A 22,163-nucleotide genomic window follows, 5' to 3' on the forward strand; every position below is an offset into this window, starting at 1 on the left:
GCTTAATATTAAATTATAATTAAAATGTGAATATACTAAAGAGCTTATTGCACAATATTTAAGGAATTAGAATTTTTTTTACCTTGGGAAGTCACACATCCGCAGCCCATAATTTTTTGGCAATGCATGCAAAAGCACAGGCATGCACCAAAGGAGAGAGTCCTCCTTTATAACCCTTAAGTTGTGGCCATATTGACTAAATGTATTCTACTCCAGAATTTTCAACAGCCTCATACCTGAGGCTTTATAAAATTATTACTGTGTATTTGCTTAAAAAATATTTTCTTAGTGCCCTTTTGTGATGTTGGATGGTAACCCTGCTCAACTTCTGCCAAATGAAAAAAAAATACAGTTTTCTGGTCTACCCCATGTTAACTTACTGCGGTATACTGTATTATAGCAATTAGGTTAAGTACCAAAAAAAATGCTTTGACCCTTAGAGCTAACTGTTAATATATATTCCATGTGTAGATGTGACTCAGTGAGAAGTTTTAATCACAGTTTACTTCATTAAGGAAGAAAAAAATCCCCTTGGTGTTTTCAGTAAAAAAGGGAAACGTGTCGTCATATATGGAACCTTGTATCATTTTACATGTATGATATAGTTGGACCTGCACAATAATTGTTTCTTTTGCTTTCACTTTACAGGCTTATAAACACTTTGCTTCCTGCATTCTGCCAACAGTATCAAACACTAAAAGAAACTGGACTTGCTTCAGCAGCTGCTGAGGATGCATTTGTGCAAGTGGAGCAGTTAGTACAACAGGAGAAAGGGATTACATGGGAAGATCAGATTATGGAAATACCAGAGCAGTTACCTGATGGACAGCTAAACATTTCCTCCATCATGAATTACTCCCAGCTCACCTTTGGCCAGACTGCGCCATGTAGTATGTAAACTGTATTTAAACTATAATTAAATAGCATATTTTAATTAGCTGAGAAGAATGAACCATTGCAAGAATGTAGATCATGCATGCTGTTGGAAACAATTACTGCAGCTTGGACATTATTTAAATGTTATGCACATATTTCATTTATGCGGAAGCAGAAAACTACCAATCCAGTTTTATTCCTTAAGAGTCAAAACTGATCAGAATAGTATGCATATATAATTAATTTTTCCCCAGTCTAGTCCTAAACCTTTTTGTATAATATCACAGTTAATCCTACAATTTATCAATTAGTTGCCAAGAAAATTTTATTATATTTATAAATATAAAGTTATATTTTCATTACTCCTGGTAAGCATTAATGTAAACTTGGTTTCCCCATTTTCTACTCAGTAGCATTGCCAGATGAAGGAAAATAAATTCCTTTGGAGCAATATGCATAGTTCTCTTGTCCTGTTTGGTTGCTATAAATTGAAATAAGTTAACTCTGAGTTTCCTTTTGAAATTCGAATCAAATGAAGAACGAAAATGCTTAAATTGTCATATTTTATTTCTTGTTCAGTAAGCACAGTGGAAATACTTGAAGCTGAGGAAAATGCACATTGGAAGCACCAACTATGAACCCTGGCCAATATGACAAAATACAAAATTCTTGACTTCTTTCAAGTCCTCACCAGTATTTCTAAATCCTGCTGTTCTTTTGAAGGGAAGAAATAGCAAATAGATTTTTCCACTCATCCATACCTGCCCTCAGCCACCCACTTGTATCTCAACAAAAAGGCATTCTTAATGTGAGTCTAGATAAGTAATGTTGGCAAGATATATGACAACAGGGATTACGATGCCTGTGCCCAGTGTTGCCTTTCTTTAATGTTAAAGCAGGGGCCTGCTGATGGAGGGCAGAGCAGGATCCATATCTGTTTTTAATATTTTCCTCCTCTGTTAGACAGCAACACAGCTAATTACATTTCTTGTATGGTAGCCTGTTTGAAATCTGCTAATTCAGCAGAGAGGGTATCAAACCTGAAACCTTCTTGTTTTGCCTGACATATTGTGATTGTGCTTTATAGCACCAAGCAATTATTGTTATATTTTTGGATCTTCTTGCCATTTTCACCTTAGATATATTTAGGCCCCTGTGTTTCTAACTGTTCTTGTAAGTGAGTCTTGCTCATTACATTCTAGGGAATGTTTATACTTGGCCTATGTCATTTTGATAGTGCACTCAAACAGCAAGCCTTCCCTTAGAATTACCTTAGTTATCAGCTCTATCATCTTTGGATTGTCTTCATGCCCTTAAGAAGTGATAGAGTTTCACAACATCAGATCTTGTTCGAGATTATTCAACAGATAGATTTATTGAACAATATTTTTTTTTTAATTTTATTTATATATACATATCTATTTACAGTAAAGGGTTCACAATCCCTGTACTAATTTTTATTCTTGACCTGAATAATACTTGACCCAAGAGTTTCAAAAGTTCCAGGCTGTCTCTGGAATAGCCCAGGCTAATAAATACCCCAAAAAAAAGTTCCTGAGCTTCATGGATTTAAGTAACTGCCAGCCAAATTCAAAAGGAGCTGCCAATAGCAGTAACTGAATAAATCACAGACTGTTTGTTTGTATTTGAATTGTATGGCTTGGCTCCTCCCTCAAACCAACTCCCCAGAGACAATGCAGCAAGTATCCTTATAACATTTATACTGAGGTAAGTTGGAACATAAGGGTTCACATGATAAAACTTGAATACCCAGCTAAAAGTAGCCAAAGATGTTTCATTTTTGGTACAATTAATTTTTCTTGCTTTACCAAGGTGTAAATAGAATTTATATAACATCCCACTGGTCCTAACCACATTGTGTGCATCCATTTTACGATTTTTTACACCTGATAATTACAGTGTTCCATAGATAAAAACAAAAAACTGCGGATGCTGGAAATCCAAAACAAAAACAAAAATACCTGGAAAAACTCAGCAGGTCTGGCAGCATCTGCGGAGAGGAACACAGTTAACGTTTCGAGTTCGAATGACCCTTCAACAGAACTAAGTAAAAATAGAAGAGAGGTGAAATATAAGCTTATTTGGCAGATGCTGCCAGACCTGCTGAGTTTTTCCAGGTATTTTTGTTTTTGTTTTACAGTGTTCCATAGTTGCCTAATTAACACATTTTATTGGATCTACCAGTAGAAGTAAAAAAACTATGCTTAACCTAACATTTCTTTCATGGCAACTGTTAAAATCTTTGCTACTGAGATGAAATCTTCACATATTAGCTCAGATGCTCTTTTTGATTTAAACTAATTGCCTGAATTTGGGTAAACAGGGCATAATTTCAAAGTTTGCAGATGATACCAAACTCAAGTTTAGTAAACAGGGAGTGACAGACTTTAAGGTAACATAGACCGATGAAATGAGCAGCCACATGTCAAATGCAATTTAATGTAGAAAAGTGAGAAGCGATGCACTTTGATAGGGAGCGTGAGGAGAGGAAATATAAACTAAATGATGCCGAAATAGACATCTGGGGGTGTACGTACACAAATCTTTGAAGGTTGCAGAGCAATTTGAGAAGACTGTTAAAGAAGCAAACAGGACACTTGGCTTTATAAACACAGGCATAGAATAAAAAATCAAGAAAGCTGTATTTAATGTTTATAAATCGCTAATTAGTCACCAGCTAGAGCAATGTGTTCAATTTTGCGCGTCACACTTTAGGAACAATGTGAAGGTCTAAGATAGGTGATTTACTAGAATGTGCTAGAGATGTGGGATTTAACATGGAGAGATGAAAGAAGTTGGCATTCCCCTTTAAGCAGAGACAATTAAGGGGAGATTTAATGGAGGTTCAAAATCATGGAGGGTTTTAACAGACTTAATTGGGAAAAAACTGTTTCCAGTGTCAAACGGGTCAATAACCACATGACACAGGTTTAAGGTAACTGGTAAAAGAACCAGAGGCATGATGAGGATTTTTTTTATGTAGCGAGTTGTGACCTGGAACACAACACCTGAAACGATGGTGGAAACAGGAGATTTCCAATAATAGCTTTCAAAGGGGAAATGATAATACTTGAAGGGGAATTTTTCTTAATAGCTATGGATGTCTTTGTGATCTATGTTTATATTAACATGCAGGGGTTAAATCAGTATCCATGTGACCTCTTAGCATACCTATTCCTCAATCTGTGACCACATTTTACCTTGACAGCATCATTTTAAAGAAGTTTAATCTTTTGTGCAATAAACTTCTGTTGGCTAGAAAAATGAATGAATAGAATGTCCAAGTATTGACAATTTTAATCTGCAATTTATAAAAATCTGATTTAAAAGAACCTTATTTAGTAAAGCTGTACAACCAACAGCATTCCATTGCACCTGACAGAAATAAAAAAGTTTTTAATAGTGTGCTTGATAGCTTCAGCATGCCTTTTCGCCTATTTAAACATGCATTTTATCTGTCTTTAATTCCATGTACGTTAATTGTACCAGGAGAATATATATTGCCTCAATGCTTTTTTTTTTGTCTTTAGGCTCAAAAAAAACTCCTTCCAGAAGTTTACAGGCGACGACTGTAAAAGTCAAAAAGGATAGATCTCCTGATCAATTAAAATCATCAATAGGTAGGTGGAATAATTTGCCATTTTATTAAGATATTCAATAGTGCACATTGTTAATGTGCCCACGTAATGTATCAATGTAATTCAAATAGGCTTTACATTTAAATACAGTCTGCATATTGATGCTTATAGTTTAATAAAAATACAATTGTGTTTGCAACTAATGAAATGAAGATATTGAAATAAATGCCTGAAGGAAAGATTTCATCCCTTGAAGATGGATTGAAGTGTACAGAGCAATTTTTGCTCAAAGCACTCATTGTCCAATTTTTAAAATGTGCAATGGTTTTCTTACCCCTGGTCAGAGTGCCTGGTATTGCTGGAACAAACTGTGCCCTGGAGCAGCTTCAGTGATACATGATGTTTAGAATGATGTTTAGACTGATGATGCAGCAATCTGGAGCTGGCCAACCCTAAGAAAACTAAATGTTGAGTTCAGCTGGTAATAGTTTTCTTGTGGTTAAGCAACTCCTGATCAACTTTAAGACTAGTCCAAAGCAGCAGCCCCATTCAACAAATGGAGTTACTCAAGGGCTCACATGCAAGAGTTTATTTCTATTAGTACAAAAGAAAAATACTTTGGACTCTGGAAAACTGAAATAAAAACAGAAAATGCTGGAACAGATCAGGCAACATCTTTGGAAAGAGATAAAGAGTGAATGTTTTTGTTCATCACAACTACTAAGACTGGAAGTCTTCTGGTTAGAAAAGTGGGCACAGTGGAAGAAGAGCTTGGCATTATCTCTCAAAAGGATGCCAAGCTCTTCTTTCACCTCCATGGCTTTGGACAGGAGGCTTTTCCCTGTACTATCTTCACTCAGCCTAATGCTGAGCTCTTCACCCACTGAGCCAGCAGACAGCACAAAACTATTTTCAAGCTAGGGGTACAGTAGCATTATGGTTATGTTACTAGGCTAGTGATCAAGAAAGGGGCATTACATTCAGTTAATAAATAAATCTGAATAGAAAGCTTTTAGTAATCTGTAACTTCATGGTGCAATATATCCCTCAGCCTACTATTGGCATCAAACCAGGAGACCAACTCTGGTTCAATGAGGAGTGTAAGAGAGCTTGCCAGGAGGCATACCTTAAAATGAGGTCCCAACCCAATGAAACTACAACCAGGACTAAATGTATGCTAAACCACAGAAGCAGCACGCAGTAGGTAATGTTAAATGATCCTACAACCAATGGACCAGATCAAAGCTCTGCAGTTCAGCCACATCCCATTATGAATGATAATTAAACAATTGATAGGTGGAGGAAGTGGCTCTAGGAGCATCCCCATACTCAATTATAGTAGAGGCCAGCAGATGAGCAGAAAAGATGAGGCTGAAACGTTTACAACTACCTTCAGCCAGAAGGACCTAATAGATGATCTATCTCAGCCTCCTCCTGAAGTTCCCACCATCACACATGTCAGTCTTCACCCAATTCCGTTCACTCCATATATCAAAAAAATATCTGAACGCATTGGATATAGCAAAGGCTCTGTGTCCTGACAACAACCCAGCTATAGTACTGAAGACTTGTGCTCCAGAACTAGTCATACCCCTAGCCAAGATGTTCCAGTACAGATACAACGCTGGCATCTACCTGACCATGTGGAAAATTGCCCGTGTATGTCTGGTCCACAGAAAACAAGACAAATCCAATTGGCCAAACACTGCCCCATCAATCTACGCTCAATAATCAGCAAAGTAAAGAAAGATGACACTAGCAAGTGGTACTTACACACCAATAACCTGTGCACTGATATTCAATTTGGGTTCCACTAGGACCACGCCTCTAAACCTCTTTGCAACCTTAGTCCAAAAATGGACCAAAAAAAAATGAATTCCAGAGGTGAAGTGAGGTGCTTTGACATCAAGGCATCATTTTACCAAGTGTGGCGCCAAGGCACCCTAGCAAAATTGAAGTCAACTGGGAGGAAATGTCTTCACTGGCTGTAGTCATACCTAACATTGGTGCCCAATCATCTCAGCCTAGGACATCATTGCAGGGTAGTGTCCTAGGCCCAACCATCTTCAGCTGCTTCATCAGTGACTTTCTGTCCTTCATCAGGTCAGAATTCAGATGTTCACTGATGATTACACAGTGTTTAGTTCCATTGCAATTCCTTAGATAATGAAGTGATCCCTGCCTGCATGAAGCAAGACCAGGACAACATTCAGGCTTTGGCTGATAAGTGGCAAGTAACATTAGTGCCACACAATTGCCAGGCAATGACTATTTCCAACAGGAATCCAACCGCATCCCCATGTCATTCATCAACATTATCATCGCTGAATCCTGCACAGTCAATACCTCTGAGTCACCATTGCTCAGAAACTTAGTTGGTTGGGTTAGGTGCTACTGCCACCTCAGTTATGCGCTATCTTGTCCTGTAAGAGAGAAGGAATTATGTCAGTGAGTGTGGTACAATAATGTGTCTTTATGGTTGAATGCAAGCTTTGAGATCTGGGTGTGAGGCATACAGCAGTCCTAAGTATGAGGGTGAGGTGATGTTATGAGGTTAGACACGAGACATGATTGATAAAGGAGATTGTTAATAGGTGAGTGGTGGAGATGTGCATTGAGCAGTATCTGAGGTTAGTGGAACAATTCACAAGATATGTATTTAAAGATACAATTGACGTTGACAACTTGTATGAGGTCATTGAACTTCTTGCAGCAATGCATCCAGCCCTCAGGGTGAGACCACTGGCATTGACCACCACAGCTATCTGGTCCCTTGGCCTTTTCAAAGTTTGTCTGAAGGACCTCCTGGTTCCCTCTGAATAGCTTACATGTCGCCTGCATCCGCCACAGAAAATCTTGGAGTCTGTTCTCTGCCACGTTGTGCCATTCTTGTGATTTGTGGCAATTAATGCTCACTTGAGGGCCTCATCCCGTCACTGCTGATATTCAATGACAAGCAAAACTTGTCGGATTTACTTGTGGCCTAGTGGGTTGAGGGGGCCTTGTTCAAAAACACTCTGTCTGATTGAGGGACACTGCTGCCAATTAGGAATGGGGGGTGCCTAGCTGAACGGCTGAGAGCCAACGGCCCCCCTGGCTTTCTCCAGGGATCCCACATTGAACCTTGGTTAAGGCCCAAGTGCATTACTGGCAGCAGCCACTGTTCCTGGTGGCACTGCCGGTAATGGAGTGCTGCCAGCCTCTGATTGGGTGGAATTTCTGCCCTGCTGAGGAAAGTCCTGCATTTAAAAGCCACGCTGCACGTTCCCCCCCACCCCCACCTTACAGCAGGGAGCCTTGGCAGCAGGGATCCTGCTGTCAATTAGGTACAATTCCTTCAGTGCTCCTGAAGACCAGGCTGGCAGGGGTGTCGCTGGTCGGGCCCCCGCCACCTTCATTAAATTCCACCCAAGATGTGTAACATTGAGGGCAGTGATAAACAATAGTGCAAGCTAATGTGATGTCCATTTATATAAAGGTGACAAAACAAACTCATTGGTCTTCCATCAATTACATTAAAAATAATAGCATCAATTATCAGAAGTAAACTTGGCCATAATCTATGTGCTAATGTAATGGTAAATAACAGCCAACATGGATCCAGAAAAAGAAAAACAAATTAATGACTTAAGTACTCCCAAGAATGGGATAAACTGTGTCTCAGAATATAGTTGAAAGAAATCTAGCAGTTGGCAGAAGTTCAGGGAGCTGATCTGCATTGTCGGAGAACTGAATATAAGAGAAGACTGGAGAACCAGAGCTTCAGGGCATTGAAATGAAATGTCTGAAACCTAGATATACAGGAGGTAATTGGTTGTATGGAAAAGGTAGATACAGAATTTTATAAAAATTTATTCTTCCTGGGATGCTGGCGTTGCTGGCTGGAACAGCATTTATTGCCCATCCCTAATCTCACTTGAGAAGGTGGGCGTGAGCTACTTTCTTGATCTGCTGCAATCCCATGTATTGTAGAAACACCCACAGTGCTGTTAGGAATGGAGCTCCAGGATTTTGACCCAGCGACAGTGAAGAAACAGTGATATAGTGTGACATAGCATGGTGTGTGGTTTGGAGAGGAACTTGAAGGTGGAGGTGTTCCCATGCATCTGCTGCCCTTGTCCTTCCAGATGATAGAGATGACTTGTTTGGAAGATGCTCTCGAAGGAGCTTGGTGAGATGCTGCAGTGCATCTTGTAGATAATACACACTGATGCCACTGTGCAACAGTGGTGGAGGGAGTGAATGTTGAAGGTGATCGATGGGGTGCCAATCGAGTGAGATTATTTATTCTTTCATGGGATGTGGGCATCACAGGCAAGGCCAGCATTTGTTCTCCATCCCTAATTGCACTTGAACTGAGTGGCAGTTAAGAGCTGTGGGTCTAGAATCACATGTAGGCCAGACCAGGTAAGGATGGCAGATTTCCTTCCCTAAAGGGCATTAGTGAGCCAGATTGGTTTTATGGGCAATCGACAACAGTTTCATGGTCACTATTTACAGAGACTAGCTTTATCATTTATATTTTATTAATTTAATTTAAATTCCACCAGCTGCCATCGTGGGATTTGAACCCATGTCTCCAAAGCACTAACCTGGACCTCTGGATTACTAGTCCAGTGACGTTTCCACTACACCACCGTCTCCATTTAGGGCTGCTTTGTCCTGGATGGTGTTCAACATCTTGTTGGAGCTGCACTCATCCAGGCAAGCGAAGAGCATTGTAAACCTTTCACATGAACAGAAGTTTTAATCCTATCCACTCTGTTTCCATGACCTATTATCCCTTCAACTCCCTATTCAACTCATTCTTAAACATCAACATGGTCTATCATTCAATTTTTACTCTGGTAGTGCATCCCACAGCCTTGTAACACACTGTAAAAGTTTCTCCTGCTGTGTGCTTTAATTCTCTTACAATTAGTCTTTTATCTATTTCCTTTTCTACTAGACCAGAAATAGTCTATTTCTATCTATTCTATCTCAACCCTTCACAATTCCCACACCTGTTTTTGTGCTACTTTGGCTTAATTCCTATGGGTGTGAAGATTATGTATGTGAAACCTCAGCATCATCAGCTTTCCACAGCTGGTGGCAAATTTAACACTTTACAACAAAATGGAAGTCATAATTATGACCTTCAATTACTCTATCAAGAATTTAGTAAATTATATTGCCCACTGTTGCATGTTTCAGCCTGTTTTAGCTATTCTATCTGCTGCAGCCATGCCCACATAAGTAAAATAATCCTCCCCACAATGGATGTAAATGATTATTAAGCATCTGAGAAAAGTTGATAAATTGGGTTAAGACAGTAGGTCCTCATTGAATCAGAATGAAATAGATTTGGGATTTTTTGATATTCCCCAAACTGATTCATCTGGCTTTAGTACAAATTTTCATTACATACAATCATATTTATTGAACTTGTGTGAATTCTCTTTGTTTTAAAAACCCCAAAATTATTTCTGTGGAAAAAAAATTAAAATACCTTGGTGGTTTCTGGCTCATAATCTCCATAATAGCTACCATTTTTAAAAAATTAATCATTGGATGGGCATCGCTGGCTAGGCCAGCATTTATTGCCCACCCCTAATTGCCCACCCATGTTCAGGGGGCATTTAAGAGTCAACCACATTGTTGTGGGTCTGGAGTCACATGTAGGCCGGAAATTTCCTTCCCTAAAGGACATTAGTGAACCAGATGGGTTTTTACAACAATCAACAATGGTTTCATGGTCATCTTTAGACTTTCAATTTATTGAATTCAAATTCCACCATCTGCCATGGCAGGTTTCGAACCTGGATTACTTAGTCCAGCGACAATAGCAAAACGCCACCGCCTCCCCTTGTCTCAGGTACAGTTCTTTCTTCCCGCCACCCAACCCTTTCAAATCTACGAATCTCACCCTTCCCCTCAAAAATCCCCACTGTACCTGCAAACTCGCACTCCATTTCCAACCTCCATTTCCTCTCCAAAGTCCTTGAATGTGTAGGCACTTCCCATGTGCACCCTTCCCACAATTATATGTTTGAATCACTCCAGTCAGGTTTCCTTCCCGACCACAGTACTAAAACAGTCTTTGCTAAAGACACAAATAACATTCTTTGTGACTATGACCATAATTATAGTCCCTTCTTATCCCTCCCGACCTATCTGCAGGTTTTGACACAGTTGACCACACCTTCTTCCTCCAGTGCCTCTTCTCCGTCATCCAGCTGGGTGGCACCGACCTAGCTTGGTTCCATTTTTATCAATCTAATAGTAGCCAGAGAATTATCTGCAATAACTTCTCTTTCAACTCCTACCCTGTTAGCTCGGGAGTTCCCCAATCTATCCTCAACCATCTTCTTTTTCTCATCTGCATGCTACCCCTCTGCGATAGCATCTGAAATACAATATCAGGTTCATCTCACCACCACCTCCTTGACTCTACTGTCTTAGTTTTGCCACTGCTTGTACGATATCCAATATTGGATGAGGAGAAATTTTCTCCAACTAAATATTGAGAATATTAAAGTCATTGTCCTTAATCCCTGCCACAACCTCCATCCGCTATCCACAGTTTCATCTCTGGGCAAACTGAGCAAGACAGTTTGCAACCTCTGTGTTGTTGACCTCAAGATGAGTTCAGACCTTCTTTCAGTTCTTCTGCTGTTGAAACCTTCATACATGCCTTAGTTGCCTCCAGACTTGATTACTCTCATGTGCTCCTCGCCAGCCTCCCATCTTACACCCTATATAAACTTGAGTTCATCCAAAACTCTGCTGTCTGTGCCTCAACTCGTTCCAAATCTCATTCGCCCATCACCCCTGTGCCTTCTGACTAGCTCTCTGTTTGATGATGTCTTAATTTTAAAATCTTCATCCTTGTTTTCAAATCTCTACATGGCTTCTCCCTTCCCTATCTCTGTAGCCTCATCCAGTCCTACAAACCTTTAAAATCCCAGCAATCCTCCAATTCTGGCCTTTTGTGCATCTGTGATTTTAATTGCTCTACTTTTGGCAACAGCATTTTCAACTGCCATGGTCCTAAACTCTGGAATTTCCTCCCTACACCTCTCTGTCACAATTTCTCGCCCTTTTAAGACACTCCTTAAAACCTACTCTTTGATCAAGCTTTTGGTCATCTGTTCTGATTTCTCATTCAGTGACTCAGTATCAAAAATATTTTTATTGATCTCACTCATTACGTGTCTTGGGACATTTTACTACATTAAGTGTGCTATATAAATGTATGTTGATGATGATGTCATCAAGCAGAGTGAGCAGCCAATTACATTGAACAATTTTCACAGATAGCATTTAAAAGCACTAATTATCCGTCACTTTTTAATACCATTTTACAGAAAGTTAAATAAATATTGGGAAATGCACATGAGATTAAGGTAGAAGATGAAACACTATAAGCAATCTTAATAACTATTATTTTAAAAATGAGGAATTTCTAACACAATGGAGAAATTTGACTTTGCAAATGATAAATCAGTTTTTCAGGGCCAGAGAGGTTGTTCAGCAGCAATTATGTACTTAATACCCAGTTACATCTCATTCATTATGGCGTAACTTTTTCAAGAATTTTTACAGAGAGACTAATGACGTAGAAGTGGAAGTTTCCATTAGTTCATAGGCACGCCCTATGGAGAAACAGAATAACTGACAAATGTCTGGATTTTCTCATTTAACTGCACATATGGACTTCAAAAGTTGCTATCCGTTTCAGAGGAGTAATGATGGCATCACTGACAGTTGCAGCATTATTATTCCTGCAAAATCCTGAGTCATTGCATCTGGCACTTGCATTGTATTTGTAATGCTGAGAGACCATTTATAGCTGCAGTTCCCAAACAGTGGGTCGCAACCTTAGTTGGGGTTGCAAAGACAACGGATGGGGTCATGACCTCCCCCTCCTCTGAGACTGCACCCATGTGAAATTTATTGTATTATGGTCTGAGATTTTGATAGTATTTATCTTAACTGTAGCTAATGTATGTTTTGACACTTTTCCTTGCCATAGATGCGAAGGGAAATCTGTTATCAATGGGAAAAGAAGGCAGAGTATCTACTTACAAATCCTCCAGGCGACGGCTAGATCAATCATTATTAACTTGCAGCGATCTAGATAATCGTGCTGCACAAAACTCCAACCTTGCGCAGCTAAATGATAGCCTCTCCAAAGAAGGGTTAGGACTTATAAACTATACACCGGAGAACTGCAAGTCACAGATCACGCAAGTTTCCTGTCAACTGCCTATCTCAAAGCTACAGGTCCAAAGAGCAGATTGTCACAGAGAAGAGGAAGGGAGAAACCTGAGTGACACAGAGAACTCTGCCTCTGGAATGAATGAGAATCTAATAAATGTTACGGACAATATAGGAGAATGCAGCCAGTCTGCCATAAACACAACAGGAGAGCAGCACTTGTTTGTGAATAAAACCAGTTGTAACAGGATAGTCACTGGTTACAATGCATCATACAAGCACTCCAAGAATCACAGAAGCTTCCTGCAAAGGTTTGTTTTACAACCTCAATAAGGTTTTGTTTCATTTTTCTCACATTTCAGCCTTGCATTGTGTATTCCCAGGATTCTAGTGGTAATTGAGTTAAGCAAGGGAAATGTCAACTGTCGTATTTATTCACAACTTTTTGAGTTAACATTTTCAGGAGTTACATGTACACCATATTTCCATTAGACCAGTTTGTACACCTGAAATGCAATAAACTCTGTATAGGTTGCCATTCTTAATATTTCATGTTGCTGAACAGCAATGAGTATTACATTCTCCAGATTAATTTTACTCATCCTAAAATCCATATAACCTGTAATTACAGTTTGGTATTTTGATCTAATCAATACATTTTGTAACCTAAGTACTGTTGTATAAAAATACCAACAGCAGGAACTCCTGCCATTCTATGAAAATACCTAATTTAATTTCAGGTTTTAAGGCCTGATTTAGAAATAAAAGAGCTAGCAACAGTCCAAACAAGCAAGAAGTACCTAAACCTGCCAGTATTTTAAAAGAATATTTTAGAATGAAGTATCTTTTTCAAAATAAAAACCACACAGTTTCTGGCCCAATTAAAACATCTATTTCTGAGGCTATGGTGTTTTAAAAAATAAAATTCACCACTTGGCCTTGTTTGCAGGACTTTAACCTGGGATATTCCCTCAAGTGGATTCAGGTACAATGCTGTAGCTCAGTTAAATTTTGCAGTTGTACCTAATTAAATAATTAGCTTCAACTCGAATAACAAAGAATCCGAAGTTGAGTATGATGGTCAAGTACAGAGATTTTACAGCCGTGATGTATTTTGTTGAGGACTTGTAAGATTAACCTAATTTTCTAACTATTGAAACTAAAATACTAGTTACCTGCAGTGAAATCATTTGTTAATGTTTGTCAACTATTATTTTATGTCGAATGCTGTACTAAATACAATGTGAAAGCTTATTGGAGAATAGTGTGGAAAACGAGACATTTTTCTGAAGAAAGTGAAAAAATGCACATGTGCACAAAAGTGCAGGCTTTAAAACCTGAAATTAAATGAGGTATTTTCATAGAATGGCAGGAGCTCTTGCTGTTAAATTAGGTATTTTCACACAACAATTTTAAGCTACATGTATATATAAAGAACAGTCAAGGAATTGGTTCAAATTGTAGTGGCCTTTTAGAATAAACCTGTGAAAATCCACCTTTATTTTGGTATACCGCTGTACCATAAAACCATGAGAGTAGGTAGGACAAATACTATTTTTGTGATTTGATATTTTAAAACAAGTTCTGCATTATAAGGTCCCTAAAGATGCCTTTATTGGTGGCTACAATGCAAATTCAATATTATATCAGGAATAAAAAGTTTGAAATGATAGAGAACCTTAAATTTATCAGGTAATTATTATGTCTCTTCATTTGATTTTAAATTTTCATATAAGTCTCTGCTGCTGCTCTGCTGTTTGACATTCACTGGAAGTCCAAGATGCAAGGGTCTGTTCGTTGTTGAAAGGCTTGAATTTTTTTCTTTTAATTTATAATGCAGCTCAAATGGACAAACGAAAGCCTGTTTATTTTGATCCTTGTGCTGATAGCTGCAGATGGAGATGTGTAGCCATATCTTCCAAACTTAATCTGCTGAAAGTACAAATTGATTTTGAACCGCCTATTGATCTTTTTTCATGGAAACAAAGCATATTTGAACTTTGAAGTATGACTGTGCTTACACAGTGGAAGAAACTATATGTTAAGTCACTTTTGTTTTTAACAATTAAGAGTTAGCTGATAATTTCTTATTTTAAATTATTTCCAGTTTGTGACTTCGGTTCCTTTTGGATTTGTGACCGGAGTTGCTTATACATATAACTAAAAACTTTTCTGTACAATAATTAAGGATAAAAAGCCTTGACTTTGATTTCTTGAATGTAAGTTAATCTTTGTTTCTGTTAGCGATGTAAAACTCTATTGTAGATTTCTTAATATGTAATTACTGCTGCAGGTTGGGTCTCCCATCATTGCTATCTTCAAATGGAACAAACAACAAGCCTTCTTATATGGCTTTAACATCTGCTGCCAGGAAAAAAAGGAAATCTGAAAGGTAAAAATAGGAACTTCATACTGAGATTTCTGTTTTCATGTTAGCCTGAACATCCACTTGAGTATTTTGGGGCTTGAGTAAAACTTTATAAACTGTAGGAATTTTTAAAAATTCACTTACAGGCTTTGGGCGTCACTGATTTGAGCCGTCTGTTAAATTTTCCATACAGTCCACCTTGTAGCACTTTATGTTCAGAATTTAATAGTGATATTAAAGGATTTTTAGTCTGACTTTTAATATATGTATTTGGCATTAATTGTGATCATTGCAGTTAATTGAATCTGATTGTGGGAACGAGGAATATTTTAACTGTGCATCTCGATATACATTGCATTCTACTAAGGAGGGAAGAGTCTAGAAATATATTGTATTTTTGTCAACACGCTTGTTGCAGTGCTCAGAAAGAGACATTTCCATAGTAGCCCAGTTGTAAAGATGGGAAACCTCAGTTATTTTAAGCCATAGAACAGAATAATACCATGGATTAATAATAAAGGTATTAATTAAGTTGCCACTGAGGGAGTAAATTAATGACTTGTTTCATTAGGCTTTCTTGACCATTGTGATTTTATCATAGTGTTTGTCCAAGCAGTATCCACCACAATTATGCAAACGATAGTCCAACCTGCTTCATTTCCAGCATAGACATTGATAGCAATGATTTGCTTTGATGTTACCTAATATGGACGTGTGGAGACATTGCACTGTTCACTAAGGCTTCAACCAATTTCCCTTTCTTGCACTCAAGAAGAGGAAATTGGAGAATATCTCCCTTGAGGATCCTCTCCAGAGCACTCAACAGGACATATCTAGATGAGTGCAGTGTCTACCTCAAAGACACAAGCCCAGTTCCTGGCTATGCCTGGAACAAATAAATGTGCTATCTTTATTTGAATGGATATATCAAAGCTTTGCAGTGTTTCCGCCACTATCTTATGCGGGCTGCAACTAAGGTTGAATGGAAAACATCTACTTCGGACTTGAGTTATAGCTCCCATTGAAGCGATCTGCAAAGCAGCTTTCATGCATTCACCAAGCATCTTGGTTGATGTGTCAGCTCAGGATGATCAATGCTTTATCACACCTTTGATATGCTCCAAGCTGGCCTACAAAGACAATTCTTCAGAGATCCATCCTTAGTTATTTACTTCCGTGTTCCATGTGAAAGTTGAATGAACGAATGGTGAAGAATAGTAAATTACTTGCTAAAGTTGATCCCCTCCTGATTCTTTGAAGTTTAACTTCTACACACACAGTTCCCACCAGTCTACCCTACATTTTGTTTTTTTAGCTGACACAATTTGGAACTATTTCATTTTTATACTTTTTCATATTTCACTCGTTTTGACTATTTTATTGAGACCACCCTTTTATTATTCATACTGCTATTTTCATAGAAATAGGAGCTGGAGTAGTATATACAACCCTTCAAGCATGCTCTGCCATCCAATACGTTAAAGGCTGATCTTCTTCATCAACTCCATCCAATCCCCATATGCCTTGATTCCCTTGAGAGTCCAAAGATCTATCGGTTATAGCCTTGAATATACTCAAAGACTAAGCATCCATGGCCCTCTGGGGTAGAGAATTCCAAAAGAGTCACAACACTGATTGAAGAAATTTCTCCTCCCCTCAGTCCTAAATGACCAACCTCTTATCCTGAGATTCTGCTGCTAGCTCAGGACTCTCCCACTAGGGAAGCAGCCTCTCAGTATCCACCCTGTCAAGTTCTCTAAGAATCTTATACCTTTCAATAAGATCAGCTCTCATTCTTCTAAACTCCAAAGAGTATAGGCCCATTCTACTCAATTTTTCCTCAAAGGACAACCCTCTCGTCCCAGCCATCAATCTAAACCTTCATTCACCACTTCTAAAACAAGTATACCCTTCCTTGTGTATGGAAGCCAATACTTTACGCAATACACCAGGGGAAGAATTATCCCCCCGTCAGGGGGGTTGTGCAAGAGCAGGCGCGAACCCAATCGGTGTCCCTGATCAGGTTCGTACCTCCATTTTACATGGGCAGGCCAATTAAGGCCCGCCCAGCGTGACACACACCCAGAAGTGCTGTGCACTCCCTGTGCGGGCGAGGGGGATTCCCTGAGTCGGGGAAATCACCCTGAGGCACGGAGGTACCTCAGGGAGTTCAGAAAAATTTAATAAACAAAAAAAATTAAGGACATGTCCCCTCGTGTGAAACTGTCACATGAGCTGGGACATGTCCATTAATTTTTCTAAAGATTTTAATTTAATTAATAAACCCTTCATGAAACCTCATCCCGCCCGTGGATGAGGTTTCATGAAAAATATGAAGGCCTCCTGGGTTCTTCGCCTGCCCCCCAACCTTAAGGTGCCCCCCAACCTTAAGGTGGACGGGCAGTATTCTTTTAATTACTTTCTTAATGGCCTTAATAGGCCTTTTAGAGTTCGGCGGGCACGCAGCCAACTTGACTGCACGCCCGCCAAACTGACAATCTAAATGACACACAGTGACGTCGGGACGCACGCCTGATTTCACCGCGCATTAGCGAGCAGGCCCCACCCCTGCTCACCGACCAGAAAATTCTCCCGCAGGTGTGGTTGCACCAAAGCCTGTAGAATTGCAGCAAGACCTCCTTACTCAAGTACTCCAACCCCTTTGAATTACAAGCCAACATACCATTTGTCTTTCTAATTACCTGCTATATCTGCACGTTTCATGTACAAGAACACCCAAATGCTTTTGAACACCAAAATTTACTAGTTTCTCACAATTTAAAATATATTGTGTTTTCTGTTCTGCCTACTAAAATGAAAAACCTCTCATTTCCCCACATTATAATTCATCTGCCACTTTCTTGTCCAATCACTTTATTTGTCCCTTTGCAAATGCTTTAGGCTGGAGTTTTTCACGGGCTCTGGAACCCCAATGTCAGGAACAAATGGGGGTCGTGAACCCACACTTGCCAGCAGTGTACCTAACGGTGCAGTTTCCCCAGAGGCAGCCTCCATGCTTGCCGTTCATTTAAGAGCAGTTGGTAGGCTCTCAGAGGCCTGGAACTCTGGAGCTTCAGCAACCCCACTTGGAGAGGTGAGTACTGCTGAGGCAGGTCTGAAACTGAAAGGGTGCCTCAACATGGACAAGCCCTTGGAAGCATCCAAGAAGGTCAAAAATAGTGAGGGCTGAAGCTAGTAGACCCTCAGAGCAAAGGGAAAATCCCTCTGGAATAATTATTTGGGCTTCAGAAGCGGCCTTTCCTGCCTGCAAAATTGGGGCATGGAGCCTCTGGCTCCCATGGGTCCCCGGCATGCTGCAGGGTGGCCTCCATATGGGGCAGGGGGCTGCTCTGCCAGCAGCAAATGCCACCAAGGCTGCAAAATCACACCTATTGGAGGCTCAGTCATCGTAATTGGCTGCCCACCTCTGTAAAGCGAGGAACCATCCCAACATGACTTTCCCCACTATTTTCCAGGCCCTCCCACTTCCAACCCCATCTGCACGGGATCGGGAAGATCCAGCCCATTGTGTCCTCCTCACAGCTTACTTTCCACCGAGCTTTGTCTCATCAACAAACTTAGATACATTGCACTTGGTTCCTTTAACCCTTTAACTAAGTCATTGATACAGATTATAAATAGCTGAAGCCCTAGCAATGATCCATGTGGCAACCTACCAACCTGAAAATGACAACTTTTTTAACCTCTATCCAACCCCATGATTTCTTATCTTTCATGTGGCATTTTATCCAATACTTTTTAAAAAATCAAAATATACCACATCCACTGGTTCTCCTTTATCTACCCTGCTAGGTACACCCTCAAAAAAACTCAATAGATTTGCCAACACTGTTTTTCTTCCGTAAAACTGTATTGATTCTGCCTAATCAAACTATTTTTTTAAATGCCCTGTACCACTTTTTCAATAATGAATTCCAGCATTTTCCCAACAATTGGTGTCCCCTTGATAACCTAAAAATCACTGATGCCTTTCCAGAGCAAAATAACCAATAACATTGGCACCGCTGAATTTCCTCTAAGTACATTGAGATCAAATTCAAAATCCAAAATAATTATTCGCTCACACGTATAGCCAACTTATGTGCAGCAGCTTATAAAATTCATTGTCAACTTATGCTGATTCTCTTGAATCACTGAGAAGTCAATGAGTTTGCATACAGATTCAGCAAAGAATAATGGTCTTGGAATTTTAAAAAACTGAAAGCAAAATAAAGATTGAGACATATAGGCAGGAGTTGAAATATAAACAAACTTTTGATTTTGATTATTTTAAAAATCTATGGAATATTTACCATTGAATGAAGAAATTTAACATTCCACAAGTATATCATTAGTTTTGCAGGGCCAGAGAGGTTGTTCAGCAGTAATTATGACTTAATAAACCACTAACAACCCAGTTACACCCCATTCAACAAGGTGTAACTTTTTCAAGGGTTTTACAATGAGATTATTAGCATAGAAAGTGAAAATAAGCTATTTCTATCTGCAAGGATTTCAATAGCGTACCTTATGGAGAGTGAGGAATCACTGACAGCAACCTCTGGGCTTCCACGTTTAACTTACATGTACAGACACTGGAAGTCGCCGTTAGTTTCACAGACTAATGACGGTGAATGCTGACAGTTTCAGTCACTGCAATGGCAAAATCCAGACCAATATTCGCTGCTTGTTGGATTTGTTCTGAACAGTTTTCAAAAAATGTTGAGTTTGAAAAAGAATCAAAAGTTTAAGAAAATGAGAGCAACAAAGAAAAAAGAAAGCTAAGAAGCACTTTTGAAAGGCTGAAACGGGAAGCGAGTATGACATAAGGTAATATCTACTGTAATAAGTTGAAAACCCTAAAAAAAATTGTTGAGAATTATGGTTAAATAATAGAAATTAGAAGCATGACAAAAAAGCATTTTCAAAGTAAAAGGCCAATACTTGCTCCCATCAACTGGCTTTTCGGTTTCTGAGAGAGCATGATACAATATTTCAGTTTTGATTATTATTAGCCCAACTGCAATTTGGAAAAGTGAAATAATGTGAAGTAACAGATTTTGGAACAGAGGGAAAAGAAATGCACAGATGACAGAAGCTAAGAGACTTTGCTGTGCAGATACACAGACCATTGGAGGTGGAAGATCAAGTAACTAGGCCATTTAAAAAGAGAAATTCATGCCCAGTGTTACGTTTTCCGCAGAGACTGAAAACTTTTAAAAACAAATTCGAACTTCCAGATGATATGACAGGATTTCATTTTTAAGACATTTACTGTAACAAAAGACTTAAAGCACCAGTGACTAAACACAATCTTTGTAGGCAACTTATACTTTAAACCACAGAACAGAATACCTGCATTCTTACTTTTAGCATAACTGAAAAAAACACACTCCACAGATATTCATTATTCTGTCCTTTAAGTAGACATTCAATTCTCCTAGTATCAATCCAAAATGATTCTTGGCTCCTGAGAGTTTGCTTCTGCTCTTCTCAGCCTGGTAACTTCTAACCCTAGAACTGTCTTTCGTGGCGAGAGTATTACTGGAGACTCTCCCTCTAGTGCAATCTGGTTGAATTTTCCAGCTTCATTTTAACTCAAATTTGGCCTTTTCAATCAAAGTGCAAGATTCCACTTGCATTCTGGTACAGTGAACCAAAGAGAGTTTTGGCCTCTCGTTGCTTTCTCTCTCTCTCCCTAGCAGACTAACCTGTGATCTTTTAGGAAAGTCTGTGACCCAATATGGTAATGGCTTCCTCTGTCCCCTACCCATCTCAAAACCTATCACAATTGCAATGCGAATTACATGGACCTTGAATCCAGGTGAGATGCTGATTAGCTATTCGTGAACCCCCAACTGTCTTTAATTTTGGAAGTAAATAGACAGTTTGAAGCACAACTGTTTACAAACCGACATCCTGAACACTTTTCTGAGACTTTGGCGACTCTCAGTCTATCCCACTTTTGACACTCATGCTGCTGCCATTGTTTCCAAGTGTAAACACCTTGCAACTTCCCAGTAAAACAGTTGGGACCACCTTTAATCTCTAACAATCAAACCGCTCACTTCAGAACAGGTCACATGACCCCCTTCATTTTACCTTAATTTAGAGACTGTCCCAAAACATAACAATCTTATAAACCTCATAATTATAATACCAGTATCTCACCACATGCAGATCATGCCTCTAAGCTATCCTCTAAAGTACATGCAGTGTCAGTATCTGAACTGGTAGCTACCAGTGTGAGAGCAAGCAACAGTGTCTCTTTATTACTGTATTCCTGCTCCTCTATTTTTTCTACCATTGTCTGACCAGGTTGAAGTTCTTGGGTATTAAAAGGAGAAAGGCAAAAGGTAGGGTTGTGGTGAAGCAAGGGAGGGAAAGCAATGATTACACCACTACAGCTTGTAAATTGGAAGAGACTGGGATGAAATCAAAGTTGGATGTGAGGAGGAGGATCAGGTACGAGGATATTATCATCTTTGATGTTTTCGGCCCCGTCATTGGCCACAGCCTCAGTGACGGCCACACCAATGATAGTGACTACCATCTCTATGGGTGTAAGGACATGCAGCAATGTCTGGCTCCCATGAGTTAGCTGCTGCTGCCTCTGGTTAGGCACCACCATGAGCTGCAAGAGAGGGAGATGTGTCACTGAATGTCGTGCAATCTGTTTGGATGATGTAACTGAGTAGCAGGCACTGTGTGCAAGCTGTGAGATATATGTCTGAGGCTTGCAGAAATGCTAAGTATGTGAGGGTGAGGTGTAACCATGACTGTTAGGTATGAATCGTGATTGATAGAGGATTTCCGGTAGGTGATGGTGGTGTGGTGCGTTGAGCATTGTATGAGGGTAGTGGTGCTGTTGATGGGATATGACATTTGAATATACATTCACTAACCTTGGTCACCCATGTGAGGCCATTGAACTTCTTGCAACACTACATCCAGGATCCTCGGGGTTAGATTCCTGATATTGAGTGCCATGGCTAACTGGTCCCACTGCCTCCGCAAAGTTTGTATAGGGTACTTCCTATCGACCATATTTCTCCTCCTCTTCACCTCCTGCACCAAGACCTTCAGTGCAGCATCCAAAAATCTTGCAGCCCGCTCTGCCA

General features: G+C 39.5%; 1 protein-coding gene across 1 annotated transcript in view; it reads left to right on the forward strand.

The window, feature by feature from the left end:
- The window catches only part of kif18a (kinesin family member 18A), a 106,719-nt gene that overhangs the window by 81,663 nt on the left and 2,893 nt on the right, over positions 1 to 22,163 (forward strand). The window contains exons 13-16 of the mRNA XM_078549544.1: positions 649 to 890; positions 4,428 to 4,517; positions 12,490 to 12,985; positions 14,968 to 15,066. Coding sequence (XP_078405670.1) covers positions 649 to 890; positions 4,428 to 4,517; positions 12,490 to 12,985; positions 14,968 to 15,066 — 927 coding nt within the window. The remainder of the gene's footprint in view (positions 1 to 648; positions 891 to 4,427; positions 4,518 to 12,489; positions 12,986 to 14,967; positions 15,067 to 22,163) is intronic.

This window comes from Cetorhinus maximus, chromosome 9 (genome assembly GCF_964194155.1).
Source record: "Cetorhinus maximus chromosome 9, sCetMax3.hap1.1, whole genome shotgun sequence".
NCBI lineage: Eukaryota > Metazoa > Chordata > Chondrichthyes > Lamniformes > Cetorhinidae > Cetorhinus > Cetorhinus maximus.